General features: G+C 42.2%; 1 protein-coding gene across 1 annotated transcript; it reads right to left on the bottom strand.

The window, feature by feature from the left end:
* Positions 1-1,166: 1,166 nt before the first annotated feature.
* Positions 1,167-23,371, bottom strand: LOC109900599 (grainyhead-like protein 1 homolog). Its single transcript, XM_020496298.2, has 15 exons — positions 23,156-23,371; positions 21,927-22,113; positions 20,159-20,232; positions 19,650-20,010; positions 18,581-18,663; positions 17,471-17,627; positions 16,971-17,082; positions 16,773-16,867; positions 15,760-15,997; positions 14,584-14,708; positions 11,478-11,506; positions 11,183-11,268; positions 4,787-4,872; positions 4,371-4,435; positions 1,167-4,149 (listed from the first exon to the last, which is right to left on the bottom strand). The coding sequence occupies exons 1-15, from the start codon at positions 23,173-23,175 to the stop codon at positions 4,035-4,037; spliced, it is 1,833 nt and encodes a 610-aa protein (XP_020351887.1). The 5' UTR covers positions 23,176-23,371; the 3' UTR covers positions 1,167-4,034.
* Positions 23,372-25,232: the final 1,861 nt, after the last annotated feature.

The raw sequence follows: 25,232 nt of genomic DNA, 5'->3' as shown, positions 1-25,232 counted from the left end.
ACCAAAGTACATTCATCTCTAGGAGACAGAATGCGTCTCCTTCCCGAGTGGTATGACAGCTGCGTGGTCCCATGGTGTTTATACTTGCCTAACATTGTTTGTATAGATGAACGTGGTACCTTCAAGCGTTTGGAAGGTCTACAATTTTTTTTCTGAGGTCTTGGCTGATTTCTTTTGATTTTCCAATGATGTCAGGCAAAGAGGCACTGAGTTTGAAGGTAGGCCTTGAAATACATCCACAGGTACACCTCCAATTGTCTCAAATGATGTCAATTAGCCTATCAGAAGCTTCTAAAGCAAAGCAAATCAAATCAAATTCATTTATATAGCCCTTCGTACATCAGCTGATATCTCAAAGTGCTGTACAGAAACCCAGCCTAAAACCCCAAACAGCAAGCAATGCAGGTGTAGAAGCACGGACATAATTTTCTGGAATTTTCCAAGCTGTTTAAAGGCACAATCAACTTAGTGTATGTAAACTTCTGACCCACTGGAATTGTGATAGAGTGAATTATAAGTGAAAAAATCTGTCTGTAAACAACAGTTGTAAAAATGACCTGTGTCATGCACAAAGTAGATGTCCTAACCGACTTGCCAAAACTATAGTTTGTTAACAAGAAATTTGTGGAGTGGTTGAAAACGAGTTTTAATGACTCCAACCTAAGTGTATGTAAACTTCCGACTTCGACTGTAGCTGTACAACATATTTCACAATGGTTGTGAATGTGATATAATTTAACGGATATTTTTGTGACACAATAGTTTGTAATCACAAAAATTATTACACAACCACTTTACGTCTCCAAAGCACTTATCATTATTATTTTTTTTAAATCTCTGTTGTATCACAAACGTTGTGCCAAAAATTGTACATCAGTTGTACAACTTGTGTGTACGTGCCTAAGTGTCTTTAAAAACCGGACTGCATGATGTTCAGGACTAAAAGAGCTGTGAGAAAGATAGTTCTCAGGCAGATTTTATTTGACCTTCTCTATCTAGAGGGCTATAAAACACTCTCTGATGTGGTTCTGTTTCTTTTATAGTGTACTACTTTTGACCAGAGCCCTATTCACCAAATCTGCACAATCTGTGCTTCATGCCTCGTTAATGCAACTCGGTTCTCCTACAAAACACACAATGTCCAAATAAATGCTTAGTTTGAAGAATGACTTTTAACAAATTTAATAACCACTGTGGGTAAGCATCTGCTGACAGGACTGACTCCAAATCGAGTCAGTCCAAATTGAAACATTAACACACTTTGACCCCAACCCTCATTTCCTGTTGCAAAGAAATATTTACATTCGGTCATCTCAAAACAGTGTGTTGCCACCTATAAATTTACGTTCAGACACACACAAAATAGCATGTTCAAGATGTAAATATAAATACATAGCTATAATTTAATTCATATCCCTTTTTTCATGATTTAAACTTACAAAAAATAAAATCATCACAGAGTTAATAAATATAAAAAGTACTGACAGAAATAGCCAGTCACCGCATCATGTTTTACATATCTTTGAAATATACAGTATCAGTCAAACGTTTGGACACACTGTCAGAGTCTATCTAAAAGATAGTGAAGGAGTCAGGCGCAGGACACAGATAAGAGTAACAATCACTGATTTACTCAATCCAAAACGTAACAAAATCCCGTTCCAAACAAGGACAAAACAGGACTCAAAATACAACACACCAGCAATACACGAAAGACAATCACACACAAAACAGAAAGGGAAACCAGAGGGTTAAATAAGGAACATAATTATGAGATGGGAACCAGGTGTATAAAACAGACAAAACAAAAGGAAAAATGAAACATGGATCGGTGGCGGCTAGAAAGCCGGTGACGTCGACCGCCGAAACGCCGCCCGAACAAGGAGAGGGAAAAACTTCGGTGGAAGTCGTGACACACACCTACTCATTCAAGGATATTTTCTTTATTTTGACTATTTTCTACATTGTAGAATAATAGTGAAGACATAAAAACTATTAAATAACACATATGGAATCATGTAGTAACCAAAAAAAGTGTTAAACAAGTCAAAATATGTTTTATATTTTAGATTCTCCAAAGTAGCTTTTCCAACATTCTTGAAGGAGAATCTGCCTGAGAACTATCTTTCTCACACATATGCTGAGCACTTGTCCGCTGCTTTTCCTTCACTCTGCGGTCCAACTCATCCCAAACCATTTCAATTGGGTTGAGGTCGGGTGATTGTGCAGGCCAGGTCATCTGATGCAGCACTCCATAACTCTCCTTCTTGGTCAAATAGGCCTTAAAGCCTGGAGGTGTGTTCTGGGTGATTGTCCTGTTGAAAAACAAATGATAGTCCCACTACGCGCAAAACAGATGGGTTGGCAAATCGCTGCAGAATGCTGTGGTAGCCATGCTGGTTAAGTGTGCCTTGAATTCTAAATAAATCACAGACAGTGTCACCAGCAAAGCACCCCCACACCATCACACCTCCTCCTCCTTCACCGTGGGAACCACACATGTGGAGATCATCCGTTAACCTACTCTGCGTCTCACAAAGACACGGCAGATGGAACCAAAAATCTCAAATGTTAACTCATCAGACCAAAGGTCAGATTTCCACCGGTCTAATGTCCATTGCTTGTGTTTCTTTGCCCAAGCAAGTCTCTTCTTATTATTGGTGTCCTTTAGTAGTGGTTTCTTTGCAGCAATTCGGCCATGAAGGCCTGATTCACACAGTCTCCTCTAAACAGATTATGTTGAGATGTCTGTTATTTGAACTCTGTGAAACATTTGGGCTGCAATTTCTGAGGCTGGTAACTAATGAGCTTATCCTCTGCAGCAGAGGTAACTGTGTCTACCTTTCCTGTGGCGGTCCTCATGAGAGCAAGTTTTATCATAGCGCTTGATGGTTTTTGCGACTGCACTTGAAGAAACTTCTTGACATTTAACTTTATGTCTTAAAGTAATGATGGACTGTCGTTTCTCTTTGCTTATTTAAACTGTTCTTGCCATAATATGGAGTTGGTCTTTTACCAAATAGGGCTATCTTCTGTATACCAGCCCTACCTTGCCACAACACAACTGATTGGCTCAAACGCATTAAGGAAAGAAATTCCACAAATTAACAAGGCACACCTGTTAAATGAAATGCATTCCAGGTGACTACCTCATGAAGCTTGTTGAGAGAATGCCAAGAGTGGCAAAGGGTGGCTACTTTGAAGAATCTAAAATATATTTTGATTTGTTTAATACTTTTTATGGTTACTACATGATTCCATTTGTGTTATTTCATCGTTTTGATGTCTTCGCTATTATTTTACAATGTAGAAAATAGTAAAAATAAAGAAAAACCCTGGAATGAGTCGGGGTGTCCAAACTTGACTGGTACTGTACTTCAAACTAATACGTAATACTTTTATCCGTTAACTGGCATTCTGAAGACATCGCTGCTGTCTTGTCTGTGTATATATAGCAAAAAGTAGTTGATCAAAAACAACACATGAAAAAAACGTCTAAAAAGTAGGAAAATATCAATGGCCGTTACACAATATTGTTTCCAAATGGTCCTCATCATAGTTTCATCTTGTACCGTAGCTACTGCCAAAAAGCCCCAGTAGTACAGTGTGACTCCCATCATCTGCTTGTGAAGCAATCACTCAGTCACATTTTATGTGAAAATACTTAAATGTATTTTTCTTGCCAGCGAGCAAGGTAGCCATTTTGTGCAACCAACCACACCAGAAATAGCCTCATAGACACTGGCGCAGCAGAAAGGCAGAACTCATGAAAATATCTTGTTTTCCTTTTAGAAGTCTGTTACAGTTGTGTAAACAGGTGACTAATCCTACGGTTGTGTCCCTCAGCTGCCGGGGTCAACATGTGTTCCACCTCCAAGGGTCTCCCCCTGGAGGCCCATGACAACAGACTCCACTCCCCCTGATCAGGGTTGTGTTCATATTCACTAAGTAGAAAAAGGATCAAATAAGAAACGCTCATTTTCACTTTCCGTTGCAAAAAGTTGTGCCCTGATGAATACTTCCCTTGTCTGGACTCAGATCTCAGTCAGTGTCAGCAGCATTTCCCCCCCCACCTCTTCCATGTTGATCTGGAAGGCATCCTCGTTGGAGTAATGCTTGATGATGTTATCGTCCATATGGACTAAGATCCTACAGGACAGGAGAAGTGATTTACTTATCTTCAGACTGTTGTTTATTCTATAAACAAGTTACAGATTATTTACATTGGAATGCGTCCCAAATGGCACCCTTTTCCATAGTGCACTACTTTTGACCAGGGCCCATAGGGCTCTGGTCAAAAGTAGTGCACTACATAGGAAATAGGGTGCAATTTGAGATGAACACTTTAATCCCAGTGACACCAGTCTTACCCTTTTTTGCACCTCTTGTAGACTTTCCCCATTTTTTCAAGCGGCAGCTCGTATTTATCGGTTACCTAGAGATGTGATGGGAAAAACATGGGAAACCCCTATGTGAACTGGGTGCAAATCAGCCTTAGACAATACAATCCATTCCATTGAATGTCACTGTGGATGCCTGTGTGCATTCTCTGACAAGTGACTACTTCCTGACGGACACAAACAGGAAACAAATCCCTCTTCCTGTGACACTGGGTCTGTGTCCCAAATTACACCCTATTCCCCATAGTGCACTCTACACACACAGCTATATCTGCTTAGCTATGATTGAACTTTGCCTGTTGAAAATGTTCTCCCGAGTTATGTACACACACTTAGGCATCAAAAAATACATTTTGAGCAAAATAGAACACAACAAATGTACTCACAGCCTCCAGTAGTCCTGCCAGAGTGGGCGTCTTAAGCATCAGAGCATCAAACACCTCCTCTGTCTCCTTACGGACATAAAGCAGCACTAGGGGAATGTAGTGCGAGGAAACAAACTATCAGATACCGCACCAAAAGATACCACACCAACCCCTACAGTGTAGAGGAGAGGTAGTCAGATACCACACCAACCCCCACAGTTTAGAGGAGAGGTAGTCAGATACCACACCAACCCCCACAGTTTAGAGGAGAGGTAGTCAGATACCACACCAACCCCCACAGTTTAGAGGAGAGGTAGTCAGATACCACACCAACCCCCACAGTTTAGGGGAGAGTTAAAATGTCCGCATGCATATCAAGAAGCTGATTAAAATGGCATGATCATTACATAGGTGCACCTTGTGCTGGGGACAATAAAAGGTCACTAAAATGTGCAGTTGTGTCACACAACACAATGCCACAGATGTCTCAAGTTTTGAGAGAGCGTGCAACTGGCATACTGACTGACGGAATGTCCACCAGAGCTATTGCCAGAGTATTAAATGTTAATTTCTCTACCATAAGCCGCCTACAACCTTGTTTTAAAGAATTTGGAGGTATGTCAAACCGGCCTCATAACCGAAGACCATGTGTATGGCGTCGTGTTCACGAGCAGTTTGCTGATGTCAACCTTGTGAACAGAGTGTCCCATGGTGGCGGCGGGGTTATGGTATGGGCAGACATAAGCTACGAACAGACAAAACAATTGCCTTTTATCAATGGAAATTTGAATGCACAGAGATACCGCAACCAACCCCCACAGTTTAGGGGAGAGTTAAGATGTCCGCATGTATATCAAGAAGCTGATTAAACGGCATGATCATTACATAAAGTCGGAAGTTTACATACACTTAGGTTCAAATTTGTTTTTCAACCACTCAACAAATTTCTTGTTAACAAACTATAGTTTTGGCAAGTCGGTTAGGACATATACTTTGTGCATGACACAAGTCATTTTTCCAACAATTGTTTACAGACAGATTATTTAATTGTATCACAATTCCAGTGGGTCAGAAGTTTACATACACTAAGTTGACTGTGCCTTTAAACAGCTTGGAAAATTCCAAAAAATGTCATGGCTTTAGAAGCTTCTGTTAGGCTATGTGACATCATTTGAGTCAATTGGAGGTGTACCTGTGGATGTATTTCAAGGCCAACCTTCAAACTCAGTGCCTCTTTGCTTGACATCATTGGAAAATCATAAGAAATCAGCCAAGATCTCCACAAGTCTGGTTCATCCTTGGGAGCAATGTCCAAATGCCTGAAGGTACCAAGTTCATCTGTACAAACAATAGTACGCAAGTATAAACACCATGGGACCCAGCAGCCGTCATGCCGCTCAGGAAGAAGACGCGTTCTGTCTCCTAGAGATGAACGTACTTTGGTTGGAAAAGTGCAAATAAATTCCAGAACAACAGCAAAGGACCTTGTGAAGATGCTGGAGGAAACAGGTACAGAAGTATCTATATCCACAGTAAAACTAGTCCTATATTGACAAAACCTGAAAGGCCGCTCAGCAAGGAAGAAGGCACGGCTCCAAAACCGACATTAACAAGCCAGACTACGTTTTGCAACTGCACATGGCGACAAAGATCGTACTTTGTGAAGAAATGTCCTCTGGTCTGATGAAACAAAATTAGAACTGTTTGGCCATAATGACCATCGTTATGTTTGGAGGAAAAAGGGGGAGGCTTGCAAGCCGAAGAACACCATACCAACCGTGAAGCACGGGGATGGCAGCATCATGTTGTGGGGTTGCTTTGCTGCAGGATGGACTGGTGCAATTCACAAAATAGATTGCATCATGAGGTAGGAACATTATGTGGATAAATTGAAGCAACATCTCAAGACATCAGTCAGGAAGTTAAAGCTTGGTCGCAAATGGGTCTTCCAAATGGACAATGACCCCAAGCATATTTCCAAAGTTGTGGCAAAATGGCCAAGTCAAGGTATTGGAGTGGCCAACACAAAGCCCTGACCTCAATCCTTTAGACAATTTGTTGGCAGAACTGAAAAAGCATGTGTGAGCAAGGAGGCCTACAAACCTGACTCAGTTACACCAGCTCTGTCAGGAGGAATGTGGCTAAAATTCACCCAACTTAATGTGGGAAGCTTGTGGAAGGCTACCCGAAACATTCAACCCAAGTTAAACAATTTAAAGGCAATGCTACCAAATACTAATTGAGTGTATGTAAACTTCTGACCCACTGGGAATGTGATGAAATAAATAAAAGCTGAAATAAATCATTTTCTCTACTATTATACTGACATTTCACATTCTTAAAATAAAGTGGTGATCCTAACTGACCTAAAACAGTTTTTTAAAACTTGGATTAAATGTAGGGAATTGTGAGAAATGGAGTTTAAATGTATTTGGCTAAGGTGAATGTAAACTCCCGACTTCAACTGTAGCTGCACCCTTTGCTGGGAACAATAAAAGGCCACTCTAAAATGTGCAGTTGTGTCACACAACACAATGCCACAAATGTCTCAAGTTAAGGGAGCATGCAAATGGCATGCTGAGTTTAGTTATGTCCACCAGAACTGTTGCCAGATAATTTAATGATAATTTCTCTACCATAAACTCTACCAATGTCGTTTTAGAGAATTTGGTAGTATGTCCATCCGGCCTCACAACCACAGACAACGTGTAACCACGCTAGCCCAGGACCTCCACATCTGGCTTCTTCACCTGCGGGATTGTCTGAGACCAGCCACCTGGACAGATGATGAAACTGTGGGTTTGCAAAACCAAAGAATTTCTGCGCCATCTGTCAGAAACCGTCTCAGGGAAGCTCATCTGCATACTTGTCGTCCTCATCAGGGTCTTGACCTGACTGCAGTTGGGTGTCGTAACCGACTTCAGTGGGCAAATGTTCACCTTCGATGGCCACTGGCACGCTGGAGAAGTGTGGATGTAAGACCTGTGGGTGTCGTGTGGGCGAGCGGTTTGCTGATGTCAATGTTGTGAACAGAGTGCCCCATGGTGGCAGTGGGGTTATGGTATGGGCAGGCATAAGCTACAGAGAAGAAACACAATTGAAAAAATTTGATGGCAATTTGAATGCACAAAGATACTGAGATCCTGAGGCCCATTGTCGTGCCATTCATCCGCCGCCATCACCTCATGTTTCAGCATGAGCATTAACCCCATATTAAAAGGATCTGTAAGCAATTCCTGGAAGCTGAAAATGTCCCAGTTCTTCCATGACCTGTATTCTCACCAGACCTGTCACCCATTGAGCATGTTTGGGATGCTCTGGATCACGTGTACGACAGCGTGATCCAGCTCCCGCCAATATTCAGCAACTTCGCACAGTCATTGAAGAAGACTGGGACAACATTCCACAGGCTCAAATAAACAGCCTGACATTGTTGAGGCATCTGCATTCCCAGTCATGTGAAACCCTTATATTAGGGCCTAATGACTGATATGAACTGTAAATCAGTGAAATCTTAGAAATTGTTGCATGTTGCATTTTTGTTCATTGTAGTTCATGTAGAATTGGGCGATTAAGATCTCCTCGGCAAAAACGTAAAAATGTAAGACAGATTTTTTTATTTATCTTAGATTAATTCAGACTATTTGAGGAAGTGTATACCGAATATGGCGTCTCAAAATTGTTCAAGCGAAAGTCTTTAGGGTATATGTGAGGACAATCGTTCGGTTCACCTACCAGAGCATGCAGAAGCCTTTAGTCAGATACTACCACACCAACCCAGTCAAATACTACCACACCAACCCAGTCAAATACTACCACACCAACCCCCACAGTGTGAGGGAGAGGTGCCATAGACAGTGGTACCTGAGAAACAAAAAGAGAGAGGAATCCACACAAAGGTGTTTTTTTAGACATGGGGTGTGAGACCGTTTCACACATTGACCTACTGTGTGAGTTTCTCTCTCAGTCAAGTCACTGAGTTATGATGTACTACAGTATTGCCCTAATATCCTGCTAGGTGATGTTTCCATGGTTTTAGTGTGTATTCATGCTGAAACAACTGCCACCCTCATCAGATATCACAAACATAGTAAAACTCAGTTAAGATGGACTGGGTCTGAAATAGTGCCCTATTCCCTATACAGTGTACTACTTTTGACCAGAATTCAGGACAGGAGGCCATTTCGGAGACACCCCTGGACCCCTGTTAAAGGGTAATTCCACCACTTTACAACCTCATAAACTGAGAAAAGGCTGGGCCAGTGACTGACTGTAGTTGCTCTTTACTCTTTTCACACTGGCGTCTTGGGAATTGGCAGTGAGCCTAGTCAGAAATAGACTAGTCTGAGACAGACCACACCAAACGGCGAACAACCCCTAATCATTCTGAGAACAGCCACCACAAACACGTGAGTGGGAAAACCAATCCCGTTTGGACTACATGTCATGATCATATTCCACTTGGAAAACAAACCGTGTGTGTTGTGCTTTCTCCATCTAAGGGGAGGGGGAGGGCAGGGCTTTGGAAGCCATGTGGCCTGTGTTTACATGCAGTCAGCTGAACTGCGTGGGAGCAGCCTGAGCAACAGCAGCCTGAGCAACAGCAGCCAGAGTAACAGCAGCCAGAGTAACAGCAGCCTGAGCAACAGCAGCCAGAGCAACAGCAGCCAGAGCAACAGCAGCCAGAGTAACAGCAGCCAGAGTAACAGCAGCCAGAGCAACAGCAGCCAGAGCAACAGCAGCCAGAGCAACAGCAGCCAGAGCAACAGCAGCCTGAGTAACAGCAGCCTGAGCAACAGCAGCCAGAGCAACAGCAGCCTGAGCAACAGCAGCCTGAGTAACAGCAGCCAGAGTAACAGCAGCCAGAGTAACAGCAGCCTGAGCAACAGCAGCAGCCAGAGCAACAGCAGCCAGAGCAACAGCAGCCAGAGTAACAGCAGCCAGAGTAACAGCAGCCTGAGCAACAGCAGCCTGAGCAACAACAGCAGCCTGAGCAACAGCAGCCTGAGCAACAGCAGCCAGAGTAACAGCAGCCAGAGTAACAGCAGCCAGAGTAACAGCAGCCTGAGCAACAGCAGCCTGAGCAACAGCAGCCTGAGCAACAGCAGCCTGAGCAACAGCAGCCTGAGCAACAGCAGCCAGAGCAACAGCAGCCAGAGCAACAGCAGCCTGAGCAACAGCAGCCTGAGCAACAGCAGCCAGAGCAACAGCAGCCAGAGCAACAGCAGCCAGAGCAACAGCAGCCAGAGCAACAGCAGCCTGAGTAACAGCAGCAGCCAGAGTAACAGCAGCAGCCAGAGTAACAGCAGCCAGAGCAACAGCAGCCAGAGTAACAGCAGCCAGAGTAACAGCAGCCTGAGTAACAGCAGCCTGAGTAACAGCAGCCTGAGTAACAGCAGCAGCCAGAGCAACAGCAGCCTGAGCAACAGCAGCCAGAGCAACAGCAGCCTGAGCAACAGCAGCCAGAGCAACAGCAGCCAGAGCAACAGCAGCCAGAGCAACAGCAGCCAGAGTAACAGCAGCCAGAGTAACAGCAGCCTGAGCAACAGCAGCCTGAGTAACAGCAGCGGCCAGAGTAACAGCAGCAGCCAGAGCAACAGCAGCCTGAGCAACAGCAGCCTGAGCAACAGCAGCCTGAGCAACAGCAGCCAGAGTAACAGCAGCCAGAGTAACAGCAGCCAGAGTAACAGCAGCCTGAGCAACAGCAGCCAGAGTAACAGCAGCCAGAGTAACAGCAGCCAGAGTAACAGCAGCCTGAGCAACAGCAGCCAGAGCAACAGCAGCCAGAGCAACAGCAGCCAGAGTAACAGCAGCCAGAGTAACAGCAGCCAGAGCAACAGCAGCCTGAGCAACAGCAGCCAGAGCAACAGCAGCCTGAGTAACAGCAGCCTGAGTAACAGCAGCCTGAATAACAGCAGCCTGAGTAACAGCAGCCTGAGCAACAGCAGCCTGAGTAACAGCAGCCTGAGTAACAGCAGCCAGAGTAACAGCAGCCAGAGTAACAGCAGCCTGAGCAACAGCAGCCTGAGCAACAGCAGCCTGAGCAACAGCAGCCTGAGTAACAGCAGCCAGAGTAACAGCAGCCAGAGTAACAGCAGCCTGAGCAACAGCAGCCTGAGCAACAGCAGCCAGAGTAACAGCAGCCTGAGCAACAGCAGCCTGAGCAACAGCAGCCAGAGTAACAGCAGCCAGAGCAACAGCAGCCAGAGTAACAGCAGCCTGAGCAACAGCAGCCAGAGTAACAGCAGCCTGAGCAACAGCAGCCTGAGTAACAACCACAACTACAGTGCAGCCAGACAGAGAGCATTTCTCTCTCTTGCTCTATAATTCTCTTTATCTCTGTATTATGCCTTCTCTTCACTGTATTTATTTCCCTTGAATACACACTGTCGGCAAACGTATCTCAATATAATGTACCTTTCTCTGGTCCGTCCCGCCTTGCTTTCTTGTGAGGAGCCAACTCAAAGTCCTCATCACAGTGGAGTAGTCTCTTCTGCCCCAAGCTGCAACCAGACAAACAGAACACATATGACTATTTACATTTTAGTCATTAAGATCACTAGTGACTATAATGAGTATAAAAGACTATGAAAAAGGCACATTGAGTGAATGAATCACTTATTATGGGTATCAAATTGTTTACATTTATAGGCACTTTTAGCATCTTTCACAAAATATTACAGTAAGTATACAATATAACAATTTTACTCACCTATCCTCACCGTCATCTGATAGGCTTGCCTGATAAAGGATGAAGAGAAAAATAAATCAGTTGAGTGGGCTATTTGTTCAGTTGCTATTGTCCCAAGCAAACTACAGTACACTGAAACTCTGCAGTCTGTGTAGCACTAGCATCCCTATAGCCCCTCACTTAGAGGTGATGTTTCTTTGTGTTCATGTCTCAAGTTTGTCTGAAATGTAAAAAAAAAAAAATGACATTCTCTTATGTATTTAAAATGTACCTCACACACGTTTAAAATCAAATACAATTTATTTGTCAAATGCTTCGTAAACAACTAACAGATTTATAGGGAAATGCTTACTTATGGGTCATTTTCCAACAATGCAGAGTTTAAGGGAAAAAAACAAACAGAATAACAGCATGAAAAAATAACATAACATTTCAACTAAGTACTGTATGGAAATTAATCAGCAGTATTATGATGGGTTCCCATGCATGCAACCCAGTGGCGGTCAGTGCCGTTTCAGATGAGGGAGGGTGATTTTGTTTTCATGAGCATGACCTTATATCTATTACAGCATATTGGATGATTGTCGTTCATATTCCATTCGCCCAGTTAAATGTAACAGTGATAGGCTTAGGCTACTCCATGATACTCAAATTTTCCTTATACCCATCATGAGGTTGCTACAATCTAGCCTATGAATGAAAGTTTACAACGTAGGTGCACACCGGTCGAGAGACAAATTTGATGTGACAGACAGTGACACATGGACAGACAGTAAAATTCAATACCGCCTTGCACACTCTTGCCTGCATCTAGCTGATATAGTCCAACAGCTGCAAACGAGAGTTTCAATTGGACAAATTCAGGTATGTTTATCCCCGTTTTGTTCCGTTTGCTTCGATTTAAAAAAGCGTTTTTCAACAGAATCGGCGGAATGAATACACTCCTGATCACATTTAAACACAGTTCAGTTTCATACCAGCCACATTGTATTCCTTCTCACATCTATGTGCTCTCCTCCTTTCACCTCTTCCCTTCGCTTGTGGACTTCAATACACAACACATCAGCTGTATGTGACCAGGTGAAAAAACATTTCCAAGCCAAACCACTACACACGGCCTTAATGGTTGTCACCATATTAGCTAAATTAACGTCATAGTCAGCATAGCTAATAGAACTAACACGTTAGTAAACCCGCTACAATCATACATTAACGTTACACTGTACAGTCAGTAAGCTGTTACACCAGCGGACCCGATGGGAATAAATTTGTAAAACCAAAAGCTTACCTTGACTTGGAAGAGTTCCAGTGATGTGTTGGATAGACATAGCCAGCTAGCTAACATAGCATCCCTCTGTTTGAGCCTATTGTTTGAGTAGGCAAAAGTAACTAGCTGCATTTGCTAGCTAAGTAAGTGAAACTGAAAAAAAAAACATTTCTCTTGCTTCTCCTTAATTTAGGAAGTAATTAGTTCAAAACTATTCAACAATTTTTTTTCTCTTTGAGTCAACTACTCATCACATGTTATGCAATATCCTGACCATAGCGAGCCCTTGTTTCTCTATGGTGTAGTAGGTCAGGGCACGACTGGGTGTATTCTAGTTTATTATTTCTATATTGTGTTCTAGCTTATTTTTCTTTGTTGGTGATTTGTATGATTCCCAATTAGAGGCAGCTGGTAATCGTTGTCTCGAATTGGGGATCATATTTAGGTGGGGGTTTTCCCCACCTATGTTTGTGGGATATTATTTTGTGTATGTGCACCACCCAGTCACGTTTCGTTGTTAGTTTATTGATTTATTGTTTTTGCTAAGTTTCACTTTATAATAACTATGTGGAACTCAACATCCACTGTGCCTTGGTCCGTCTCTCCACACGTACGTGACAAGGACATCCTCCGGAAGTTGACATAATTACTGTGTAAGTCTATGGAAGGGGGTGAGAACCATGAGTCTCCTAGGTTTTGTATTGAAGTCAATGTACCCAGAGGAGGATGGAAGCTAGCTGTCCTTTGGCTACACCATGGTGCTACCCCACAGAGTGCTGTTGAGGTTACTGTAGACCTTCATTGCAAAATTGTGTTTAAATCAATTATTTGGTGTCATGAATATATTTATAGTTTTAGCTAGGGTAACTTTTTAAATGATTTACTTTTTTATGAAATTCACTGAGGATTGTCTTCCCCTTCCTCCTCTGAGGAGTGTCCACTGGCGTGTAGCTTGTCATTAAAGCAGCAAAAGGCTACAGTCACAGAGCCTCCGTGTGGCAAAAGTTAGGAAATATCTAATCAATAGATGGAATTAAAATGCCGGAATAAAAAGTTAAAGGATAAGGATAGACTACAACGACCAAGAGCCAACAGGTAGGCTGCTACTTAATGTTCTGATGGAGTTATTTGTAATGTTAGGACCTTCCCACTCTGTCTGCCGAATTCTTTCTCTTTGTTCTTGTTTTCCTTAATAGGATGTCGGTGGGCGGAACCGGAAAGGTCGTCAGCGAAATGGGACACTGTCACGAGAATTTTTATCACAATGGTTGAACTCAACTATCACTGTAGCTTTGACCAATTCTGTAGACCTTCATTGGAAAAACAGTGTGTTTTAATCAAATATTTGGTGACATGAATATATTTAGTATAGTTATAGCTAGGATAACTTTTTAAATTATTTACTATTTATGAAATTCACAAAGGAGGATGGTCCTCCCCTTCCTCCTCTGAGGAGCCTCCACTGATCAAATCAAATTTATTTATATAGCCCTTCGTACATCAGCTGATATCTCAAAGTGCTGTACAGAAACCCAAAACCCCAAACAGCAAGCAATGCAGGTGCACCTGATGTAACCAGGTGTCTATTTGTTATATCCTGGAAAATGTAGTTCGGTCCTAGCAATGGCCAAAAACAAATGGTACCTAGAGACTGTCAGTTTGGCGATATGCTACAGTGAAACATGGTTGCAATCCAGTTTCTTTCCCAAAGTTAAAGTTTTTCCAGAAATCCCAGTCGGAGGATTCCCTCCCTGCTTATTCCCTCTTGATTCCAGGAACCGTCCAACTGGTATTTCAAAAAAACCTGGGAACTTTGGGAAAGAGTCCTGCAACCCTAAACATAGGCATCGCTGGACTTACATGGTGGTGCTGGGTGCTGGGGAAGTGGACCTCTGGGATGAAGAGAACTGGCTGGGAGTCCATGTCACTCATGGCTTTGAACGATGCTATGGTCACATGCTTCAGCTGCAGAGGGTCTTCCACATCTGTGGCAGGACAGCAGGGGGAGATAGAGGGTCGTCACTAGCTTCTATAGCCAAGTCATAGACCCCGCCCATTTCTCAAATGTATCTTCTTAAAATTCTATTTTAAACCTAACCCTAACCACACTGCCAACTTTATGCCTAACCTTAAATTAAGCTCATTTCTGTAGCCAATTTGGACTTTGTGGCTGTGGAATCTGACTTTGTGGCTGTGCATTATCAAGTGCTTGTCAAATAGTGAATGAGTCACTGAAGTAGCAGGACTCAAATCATCATTAGAGTCGCATCATGCGGGGTTACAATGTACTAAAAATCAAAACATATAGCTCAACATTTGTAGAACAGTAAAGTTATATTAATAACTCTAAATGAAGCATATAGGAATACCTATTTATTTGTTAACACTCAACACAGATAGCCACATGTGCGCACTTCCTCAAATCGTTTGGAGAAACTATCCTTTCTATTTTATTCAGCTTTGTTCAATTGTATTCTTCATACTATAAAATAATACCACGGAATTCTAAGCAAATCTTGATTAGCCTACAGCCATTTGGCATAGCCAGATCAGGACCTAAAATAAAGAAAACTCTGTATGCTATTCTGTTCTTCTGAAATAGACTACATTTTCTTCATATCATCCTTCTTTAGACCGGTCTAAAATAAATACTGGATATATTGTGAAGGAGGACGGCTCTATTACATGGATTTATTAGACTTTTTAAAATGTAGATCTTCCAAAGGTCTGCATCAGTGACTTGTAGGCTTTGTGTGGAAGCCAGGAGATGCTAAATGTGTTTATGTTAATTAACGGTCAATTACTGTGAGACCGACAGTTATTTGCTTGACAATCACCAGCTGATGAAATGTAGTTCCTTTCAAGTAAATTTGTTTCTACCTATGGAGTTTTGCCTTGATACTGTTGCCCTGGCTTAATTTTTAGGGGTTAGTTGTGAAGAGGCTTTTGTGAAGCACACTGGCATACTGATATTTTGGGGGGGTGATTGATGAACTGATTGATTAATCGATTGGTTGTTTCAGGTGATGTACTCACAGGCTGCGGTTGTCTCCTGTCTCTTTCCCTTCCTGTAAGGCTGCTTCCTTTCCTCGTCTCGGATCTTCCTCTCGGCACCTTTGTCACAGAACACCTTAATCATGCAGTATGCTCTGTGTACTAGCTTGTGACCATGGCTCCCAAAGCTGTAGGTGTCAATCTGGAGGTTGAGCGGAAGGCCCCTCACTCCCTTCTGAGGGGAGAAGTCTGTACTTAGACAGTTCACAGACACAAACACCTGAGGGGGCAGCGATAAAGGCACATGAGAATTTAAATTCAAAAAGCTTTACTGTCCATCTAAAAGCATTGCATAAAAGCACCAATAATGCCATAAAAATACACAACAAATTGAGTCATAAGACAGAAAATGTTTAATTAATTAAATAAACATTTGAATAAACAGTTCTGATGCACATTTCTGGGTTCAAGACAACTCCGGAAATCTCCAAACTGACTTCAGTGCGTTCAAGTCAAATGAACTCGGGGTCATCCAAATCGGAATTACAAGTTGGAAACTTGGACATCATGCTAGAGCTCCGACCTGAAGATCACTGACATCACCGATTTTTGCCAGACTGAGGTCGTTTTTTTTCTAGTTCCCAATTGTCTTGAATGCACTATATTTCCATATGACATTTCTGTCATGCAGGCAGAAAGAAATCAAGGTACAAAATTGTAGTCTCTACATACAAAGTGTGGTCCTGGGTAGTTTCAAAGTATTGTGTATGATTGATTTAGTTGTATATGATTCCCCCAGCTGGTGACTGTTTGTAACTACATTTGTTTGTATTACAAAACATTGTCAGAAATTTGTCTCAAATCTGGTATGGTAAAGTCCCTAGACGCTGATCTTGGGGCAGTTCAGCATTTCCCGCACTATTGGTTAAGGTAAAGATTGGGGGAGGGGAGAGGAAGCTGATCTGTACCTAGGGGAAACTTTACCCCCAGAGCCCAAAATCTTCACTCGAAGATTTCTGCTGCCACTATAAAGACATGATATTGGCATTTCTTACCCGTGGCTCGTCCTTTGTGTCCCATGTGAAAGAGATGGCATTGTAGGCGATCTCCTCAATATTGCTGATCGTATTGAATCGCTCTTTATAGTCAGCTGGGATGAACAAACAGGGAAGACAACAGTACTGTTTACACACTAACAATTAATGTTTACATACTGATTTTGAGGACATATGTGGGTGTGTGTGACCCCTCACCAATATCAATGCAACGCTGCTTGGCTGTGTGCTGTCTGCTGTGCCAGTACTTCCAGTATTTGAGCTGGTCCTCTGTGAGCTTCTCCTCTCCAAACACAAGCATCACCACACTCTGAAATATACAGTCAGCTCTACATTACAAACACACACCACCAAGACCTAAAACACAAAAACAACATTTAGAGCAAAATACGTATACTCTATTCCCAAAACTGTACAGAGGACAAGAAAGAGGGGTCGACCCAGAAACACTTGGTAGTCCAGTCAGAGACGACTGAGAGCAGCCTCAACTGGTGAAACCTGGACAAACTTGACCCGAACCGAGTGAGGACATTTGTCAATGGCCTTAAGTCAAGTAAGGCCTTCTCAAAACATATTTGGCAAACCTAGAGACACAGTAGATAGAATAGGGGACACAGAGAGACAGGGACAGAGAGAGGGACATAGAGAGACTAGAAGATAAAACAAACAAATAAAAGAGAGATTAGAGATGCTCATACCCGGACTTCTCCACTGAGATGAGATTGGAGCGGGGTGCCCCCTAGTGCTCTCAAGGTGATGGGGTAGAACTGGGCCTTGTTCAGGTAGCTCATCTGGCCACTGCTGCTCTTGGTCCAGAGGGACTGGGGAGCCTCCAGCATGTACTCAAAGTGTTGACTGAAAGAGAGAGGGAGAGAATATTCGTTGAGCCAGTAACAAAAGGTCGCGGGTTCGAATCCCCGAGCCGGCAAGGTGGAAAAATCTGCCATTCTGCCTTTGACGTGGATGTCGATTAAGGCAGCCCCCCCTGATTCAGAAGGGCTGGGTTAAATGCAGAAGAAACATTTTGGTTTAATGCATTCAGTTGCACAACTGACTAAGTATCCCCTTTACCCTATATCCTAATATCTCAGCTAGTGACTATAAAAGCATTTTTGAAAGTGAATATTTGATAGGCAGAATGAAAACTTAAAGGTGCAATATGCAGAAATCGCACTACCATTTTCTGGTTGCTAAAACAAGCAATGCATAACGTAGAGCAGGGCTCTTAACCTACAGGATGGTAGCACTCCAGGAACGTGGTTTTCGCTCCAACCCTAATCTAGCATAACTGATTCTAATAATTAGCTGGTTGATAAACTGAATCAGGTTAGTTACAACTGGGGCTGGATCGAAAACCAACAGGAGGGTAGTTCTCCAGTAACAGGGTTGAAGAGCCCTGGTGAAGAGAATCGTTGTACCATCTAAACCACTGTGAAATGTCTTTTCAAAAACACCAAATATTGCATTTTCAGCTGTTTGAAGCTGGTGTACAAAACCGAACACAAAAGATGCAAAAACAAAATTTAAGGGGAAGCATAGAAATAGCGTGTATAGAACAGATATACCGCTTCTTAGACTTGCTTTCAATTAGTGACAGGTCTATAACTCACATGTCTATGTGAATTTGGTCAGATCACCCAAAAAGTGACATATTGCAGCTTTGTATTAAGGTAAGACTTAAGATAAGGTTTGATTAGAGATAGTTTCAGTGAGGTTAAGGTATTTTCTGCTAGTTCAATATACCCTGACTGTTTAAAAAAAAAAACACTGAGTGACTGTCCCTATCACATTTTGACTGAGAACGTTACCTTGCTGTGGAGCTGTAGTAAGGGTATCCACCAGGAGGGATGGAGGTCATACGCAGCTGGACCTCCTCAGAGGGAGGGAAGACCTGTGGGTCACAACACAATCCAGGGGAACATCAGTACCAGGAAAATGGGTAATGTCCCAAATGGCACCCTATTCCCTTTATAGTGCACTATTTATTTCCCCTTATAGGGCTTTGGTCAAAAGTAGTGCACATTAAAGGGAATAGAGTGCCATTTGGGACGCACCCATAATAATTTGTGTAGGTGACCATTACATATTACCAGTTGTGGAAAAAGTACCCAATTGTCATACTTGAGTAAAAGTTAAGATACCTTAATAGAAAATGACTCATGTAAAAGTCACCCAGTAAAATACCACTTGAGTAAAGGTGTAAAAGTATTTGGTTTTAAATATATTTAAGTATCAAAAGAATATGTAATTACTAAAATATACTTAAGTAAAAATAATTTCAAATTCCTTATATTAAGCAAAGCAGCCTGCCACATTTTCTAGTTTTTTTATTTACAGATAGCCAGGGGCACACTACAACACTCAGACATCATTTACAAACAAAGCATGTGTTTAGTGAATCCGCCAGATTAGAGGCAGTAGGGACGACCAGGGATGTTCTCCTGATAAGTATGTAAATTAGACAATTTTCCTGTACTGCTAAGCATTCAAAATGTAACAAGAACGTTTGGGTGTCAGGGAAAATATATGGAGTAAAAAGTACATAACTTTCTTTAGGAATGTAGTGAAGTAAAATTAAAAGTAGTAAAAAATATAACTAGTAAAGTACAGATATCCCAAAAAAACAACTTAAGTAGTACTTCAAAGTATTTTTTACACCACTGCATATTATACTACAACCCGTAGATTGATGAAAATATGGATGATGCCTCATTGGCTCCATGTAGCTAAGTGAATAGGCTGTCTCACAGGCTTGTTACTTTTACTTTCAATGAAGCCTGGGTGTAAGTTACACAGCTCCATGAGGGGTTCGTGCTGCTTAGTGCAAAATTGTGCTCTCGTTCTATCTGGTTCTGCAGTAAACGTATGAGACCCTACCTCATTGGTGCTGTCCTTGTAGGACTTTGTGTAGGTGGAGTCAGGGGTGAGGCTCCGGGCTCTGGGGCTGTACTGGCTGAGGTGGCGACTGAAGGCCATGCCATCCGACTGGGAACCGTGGGGACCAGTGGGGGTGCAAACGGGGAAGGAGTGCAGGGCCTGGGTCCCCTCTGGGCTGAGGGAGTAGGGGGGAGGGCTGGAGGTGGTGGAGATGCAGACTATGGAGTTTGAGGCTGGGTAGAGAGTCTGGGTTTTGTCCCCCCGGCTGGGTTGGCTGCTGCCCTGGGCCGCAGTGTTGCGATGGACGGTCCTCAGAGTTGTCATGGCCAGGGGGGAATCTTGGAGTGGCACCACGAAGTTCCTGAGAAGGAGATGATCAGAGTAAAGGTCATCTCAGAACACAGCTTTCTTTACTTCAAAACACTTTCTCAATTTACAGTAAATAAAAAGTAAACTATGCCAAGTCATAACTGAATAAAAACATTATAATAACTAAGGAGATTCATTACATATTGTTTGGATCAGCATCGCCCACAATAACTTCTGTTTTGGGCTGTCCAGTCGTTCTCTTGTCTTGTGGCACCTAGAAAAGTAGTATAATACATTGTCACACCTATATACATCTATGGCGGTACTTAAAATACCTTTATAGTATAGTAGTTATGTAGTAGTAGATATGTAGTAGTAGTAGGTATGTAGTAGCTATGTAGTAGTACAGTATGTACAGTTGAAGTCGGAAGTTTACATACACCTTAGCCAAATGCATTTAAACTCAGTTTTTCACAATTCCTGACATTTAATCCGAGTAAAAATTCCCTGTTTTAGGTCAGTAAGGATCACCACTGAAATGTCAGTATAATAGTAGAGTGATTTATATCAGCTTTTATTTCTTTCATCACATTCCCAGTGGGTCAGAAGTTTTTACATACACTCAATTAGTATTTGGTAGCATTGCCTTTACATTGTTTATCTTGGGCCAAACGTTTTGGGTAGCCTTCCACAAGCTTCCCACAATAAGTTGGGTGAATTTTGGCCCATTCCTCCTAACTGAGTCAGGTTTGTAGGCCTCCTTGCTCGCACACACTTTTTCAGTTCTGCCAACACATTGTCTATATGGTTGAAGTCAGGGCTTTGTGATGGCCACTCCAATACCTTGACTTTGTTGTCCTTAAGCCATTTTGCCCCAACTTTGAAAGTATGCTTGGGGTCATTGTCCATTTGGAGGACCCATTTGCGACCAATCTTTAACTTCCTGACTGATGTCTTGAGATGTTGCTTAAATATATCCACGTAATTTTCCTTCCACATAATGCCATCTATTTTGTGAAGTGCACCAGTCCCTCCTGCAGCAAAGCACCCCCACAACATGATGCTGCAACCCCCATGCTACACGGTTGGGATGGTGACCTTCAGCTTGCAATCCTCCCCCTTTTTCCTCCAAACATAACGATGGTCATTATGGCCAACAGTTCTATTTTGTTTCATCAGACCAGAGGACATTTCTCCAAAAAGTACAATCTTTGGCCCCATGTGCAGTTGCAAACCGTAGTCTGGCTTTTTTATGGCTGTTTTGGAGCAGTGGCTTCTTCCTTGCTGAGCGGCCTTTTAGGTTATGTCGATATAGGACTCATTTTTCTGGGATTGATTTGCATTTTTCGCACCAAAGTACATTCATCTCTAGGAGACAGAACACGCCTCCTTCCTAAGTGTATGATGGCTGCATGGTCCCATGGTGTTTATACTTGCGTACTATTGTTTGTACAGATGAAGATGGTACCTTCAGGCATTTGGAAATTGCTCCCATGGATGAACCAGACTTGTGGAGGTCTACACATTTTTTTCTGAGAACTTGGATAATTTCTTTGGATTTTCCCATGATGTCCAGCAAAGAGGTACTGAGTTTGAAGGTAGGCCTTGAAATATATCCACAGGTACACCTCCAATTGACTCAAATGGTGTCAATTAGCCTATCAGAAGCTTCTAAAGCCATGACATCATTTTCTGGAATTTTCCAAGCTGTTTAAAGGCACAGTCAACTTAGTGTATGTAAACTTCTGACCCACTGGAATTGTGATACAGTGAATTAAGGGAAATAATCTGTCTGTAAAAAATTGTTAGAAAAATAACTCGTGTTATGCACAAAGTAGATGTCCAAAACTATAGTTTGTTAACAAGAAATTTGTGGTGTGATTGAAAAACGAGTTTGAATGACTCCAATTTAAGTGTATGTAAACTTCCGACTTCAGCTGTATGTAGTAGTAAGCATATATGAGGTACCTTATAGTAGTTGTAGAGGAGAGCATTGGCACTGTCCTCATCTCCGTTGATGTGCATCATGGCCTTGGAGGCGGCGGTCAGGGGGTTCCCTAGGAAGGCCCTCCAGTCCTCGTCATCCTCCGTGAGCGCCTGCCGCCGACCACCACTGTATGACGCCTCATTCTGGAACACCAGAACACCTCTCTTTCTGCACAGTGAGACAGTCCGACATTAAGTTCAGATTCAGAACACCTCTCTTTCTGCACAGTGAGACAGTCCGACATTAAGTTCAGATTCAGAACTCCCCACTTTCTGCACAGTGAGACAGTCCGACATTAAATTCAGATTCAGAACTCCCCACTTTCTGCACAGTGAGACAGTCCGACATTAAATTCAGATTCAGAACTCCCCACTTTCTGCACAGTGGGGCATCCAACATTAAGTTCGAACCCTGCTATTTGTAATAATGTTAACTGGTAGCTAAGGAGATAAGTGAACAAATATTTACTCACAGTCTATTCAAACGAAATATATGTGTAAGGGGTGTGGGTTATTGTAGTTGTTGTGAGTAAAACATGTTAGAATGATCTTCAAGATCTGTCAATCTATACCATAGGGTATAACACTCTGCATTGCTGTTATTATGTTAATAGTCCTAACCTCTTCAATGTACACACATAGAAGAAGTCCCATAGAGTGAACAGGAGGAAATGTAAGCGTTAATGCCAACCGCAGCATGAAAAATGCCGACCGCGCCGCAATGATCTCTGTTGGGACCCGCATGTCCCGCGGGCATCCCGTGGGAATGCAGCCATCTAACGTCAACTAAGTAGCCAGATCGCTGATCCTGCTCTACCAGCAAGACCGGTCTTCATCTCGCTGACTGTGTCATTACAAATTACTTCCATTGTTTTGTTTATATACAAGACATTACCTTTGTACAAACATTGCACACTTTAATTGTGTGTCTGTGTGTGTAGCACACATAGTCTGCCTGAGAAGTTCAATGCACAATCATATAGTGACACTAATCATTTGAAGACAGTTTGCCAACTAAAACTACCATTCTACCATTCTTAAAACTAGGCGACATGGAAAGTCAAAGAAGCTCAGCAATCCCCTAATAACTGATATTTAAATATACAATGTATCCTTTGTCATCTAAAAGCTGCTGCGCGTTATTGCGGACCTGTGTATGCCTACAAGTATACATATAGCCTACACCAAAGAGAACTGGACCGTGTACTTACTTTGCAAGCTCCTGTGTCATTTCCCGCTGTCGGACTGGACTTTCAAGTTGTAACGGTAAATTCCGATCCAATATTTAAAAAAAACACGAGATGCTGGTAGGTAAACTTATGTCAACCTTGTCCTTCAGAACTAGTTTAGTCGGCTTTTCTCGATCTATGAGCTGAAGCCGGAGTTTTGACTGCTATAGGCCACGAGATTGTCTTGCTGTGACACATAATGGGCGGGGTTTCAGATACATTATCATAGGCCAAGGGAAAATAGTGCCTTCAGAAAGGATTCATATTTAATCCACATTTAGTTGTTACAGCCTAAATTCAAAATGGATGAAATATATATTTTTTTATCTCACTTGTCTTCACACAATTCTCCATAATGACAACGTGAAAACATGTTTTAGAAAATATTTGCAAATGAAAATGAAATACCGAAATATCTTATAAGTATTCCAAACCTTTGCTATGTCACACCACATTGAGCTCAGGTGCATCCAATTTCCTTTGATCATCCTTGAGATGTCACTACAAAAAATATTAGAGTCCACCTGTGGCCAACTCAATAGTTTGGACATCATTTAGAAAGAAACTCCTGTCTATATAAGGTCCTACAGTAAAAAGTGGATGTCAGAGCTGAAACTACTGTATACCATGAAGTCCAAGGAACTGTCTGTAGATTTCCGTAATGGAATTGTGATTAGACATCATTGGGGAAGGGTATAAAACCATTTCTAGAGTGCTGAAAGTTTCCAAGAGCAGTAGTCTCCATCATTGGGAAATTGGAGAAAAAAATATGGAACCACCTAGACTCTGCCTTGAGCTGGTCGTCCGACTAAACTGAGAAACCGGATAAGAAGCACCTTGGTCAGGGAGGTGACCAAGAACCCAATGACCACTTGGACAAAACTACAGAGTTCCTTGGCTGAGATAGAAGAACATGCCAGAAGGACAACAGTCTCTGCAGCACTTCCCCAATCTGGGCTTTATGGGAGAATGGCCATTTGGAACCCACTCCTTTGAAAAAGGTACATGACAGCACGTATGGAGTTTGCAAAAAGGCACATGAAAGACTCAGAGCATAAGGCAAAATATTCAGTGTCTGATGAGACAAAAATTTAACTCTTTGGCCTGAATTCAAAGTGCTATGTCTGGAGAAAACCAGGCACAGCTCATCACCGTCTAACACCATCCCTGCCAAATTCTACATGAATCTTCAACACAGGAACGATACCAAAAATACATTTGCAGAAACTCGTTAAAGACGAAGTCACCTATGATTCTCCAAATTATATTATAAAAAGCAAGCTAAATACTTTAAGCAGATGTTTTATTTTCAGTCTCCTCCTCACTCTATGAATGATGATTACTGTAAGGAATTCTTTCCAAATAATGCAAAATTGAAAATGAACAAATTCACAAAAATATCAATGCGAAGGCCAATGAAAGGAATAACTTAAATCGTTTCAATCTGGAAAAACCCCAGGGCTTGATTGCATACCTGCAGCAGGGTAGCCTAGTGTTTAGAGCGTTGGACTAGTAACTGAAAGGTTGCAAGTTCAAATCCCCAAGTTGACAAGGTACAAATCTGTCGTTCTGCCCCTGAACAGTTCTGTTCCTAGGCTGTCATTGTTCCTAGGCCGTCATTGAAAATACGAATTTGTTCTTAACTGACTTGCCTCGTTAAATAAATAAAAATATCAAGCCTTTTTTAATGTACTCAAAGCTCCATTAGTAGCTTGTTTTAACTACTCCGATAATAAATGGTCTGTCAGATACGCAGCAGGAAGGTCTGTTTTCACTATAACTGAAACAATACACAGATGACAAACAAAGATCCAGCCCATCTAAATAGTTGAAGGCCTCTTGCACTTCAATGTTGTGAACACAAAAATACGGCCAAAATGCATCGCACACAGAATTACAAACGTTTTACCAGGTATTGTTCATCCTGATCAGACAGGTTTTATTGAGTGTATGAACAATACTCCATCACCTATTCTGCCTTCCTTGTGATGATTTATTTGATCAATTGAATGGCAAATTAAGGGCAACCATTGATGCCATAGCTCCAGTAAAGTTGAAA

This window comes from Oncorhynchus kisutch, linkage group LG12 (assembly GCF_002021735.2).
Source record: "Oncorhynchus kisutch isolate 150728-3 linkage group LG12, Okis_V2, whole genome shotgun sequence".
NCBI lineage: Eukaryota > Metazoa > Chordata > Actinopteri > Salmoniformes > Salmonidae > Oncorhynchus > Oncorhynchus kisutch.
Note: the sequence above shows the minus strand (reverse complement) of the source record. Positions and strands in the feature narration are given on the sequence as shown.

Excerpts from the sequence above, each read along its gene's own strand:
- LOC109900599 (XM_020496298.2), bottom strand. The coding sequence starts at position 23,175 with ATGACACAGGAGCTTGCAAA. Across the intron at positions 11,507-14,583 it reads CCAGCACCCAGCACCACCAT|GCAAGCCTATCAGATGACGG; the intron begins GTAAGTCCAGCG and ends ATCCTTTATCAG. Across the intron at positions 4,150-4,370 it reads TACAAGAGGTGCAAAAAAGG|GATCTTAGTCCATATGGACG; the intron begins GTAAGACTGGTG and ends CCTGTCCTGTAG.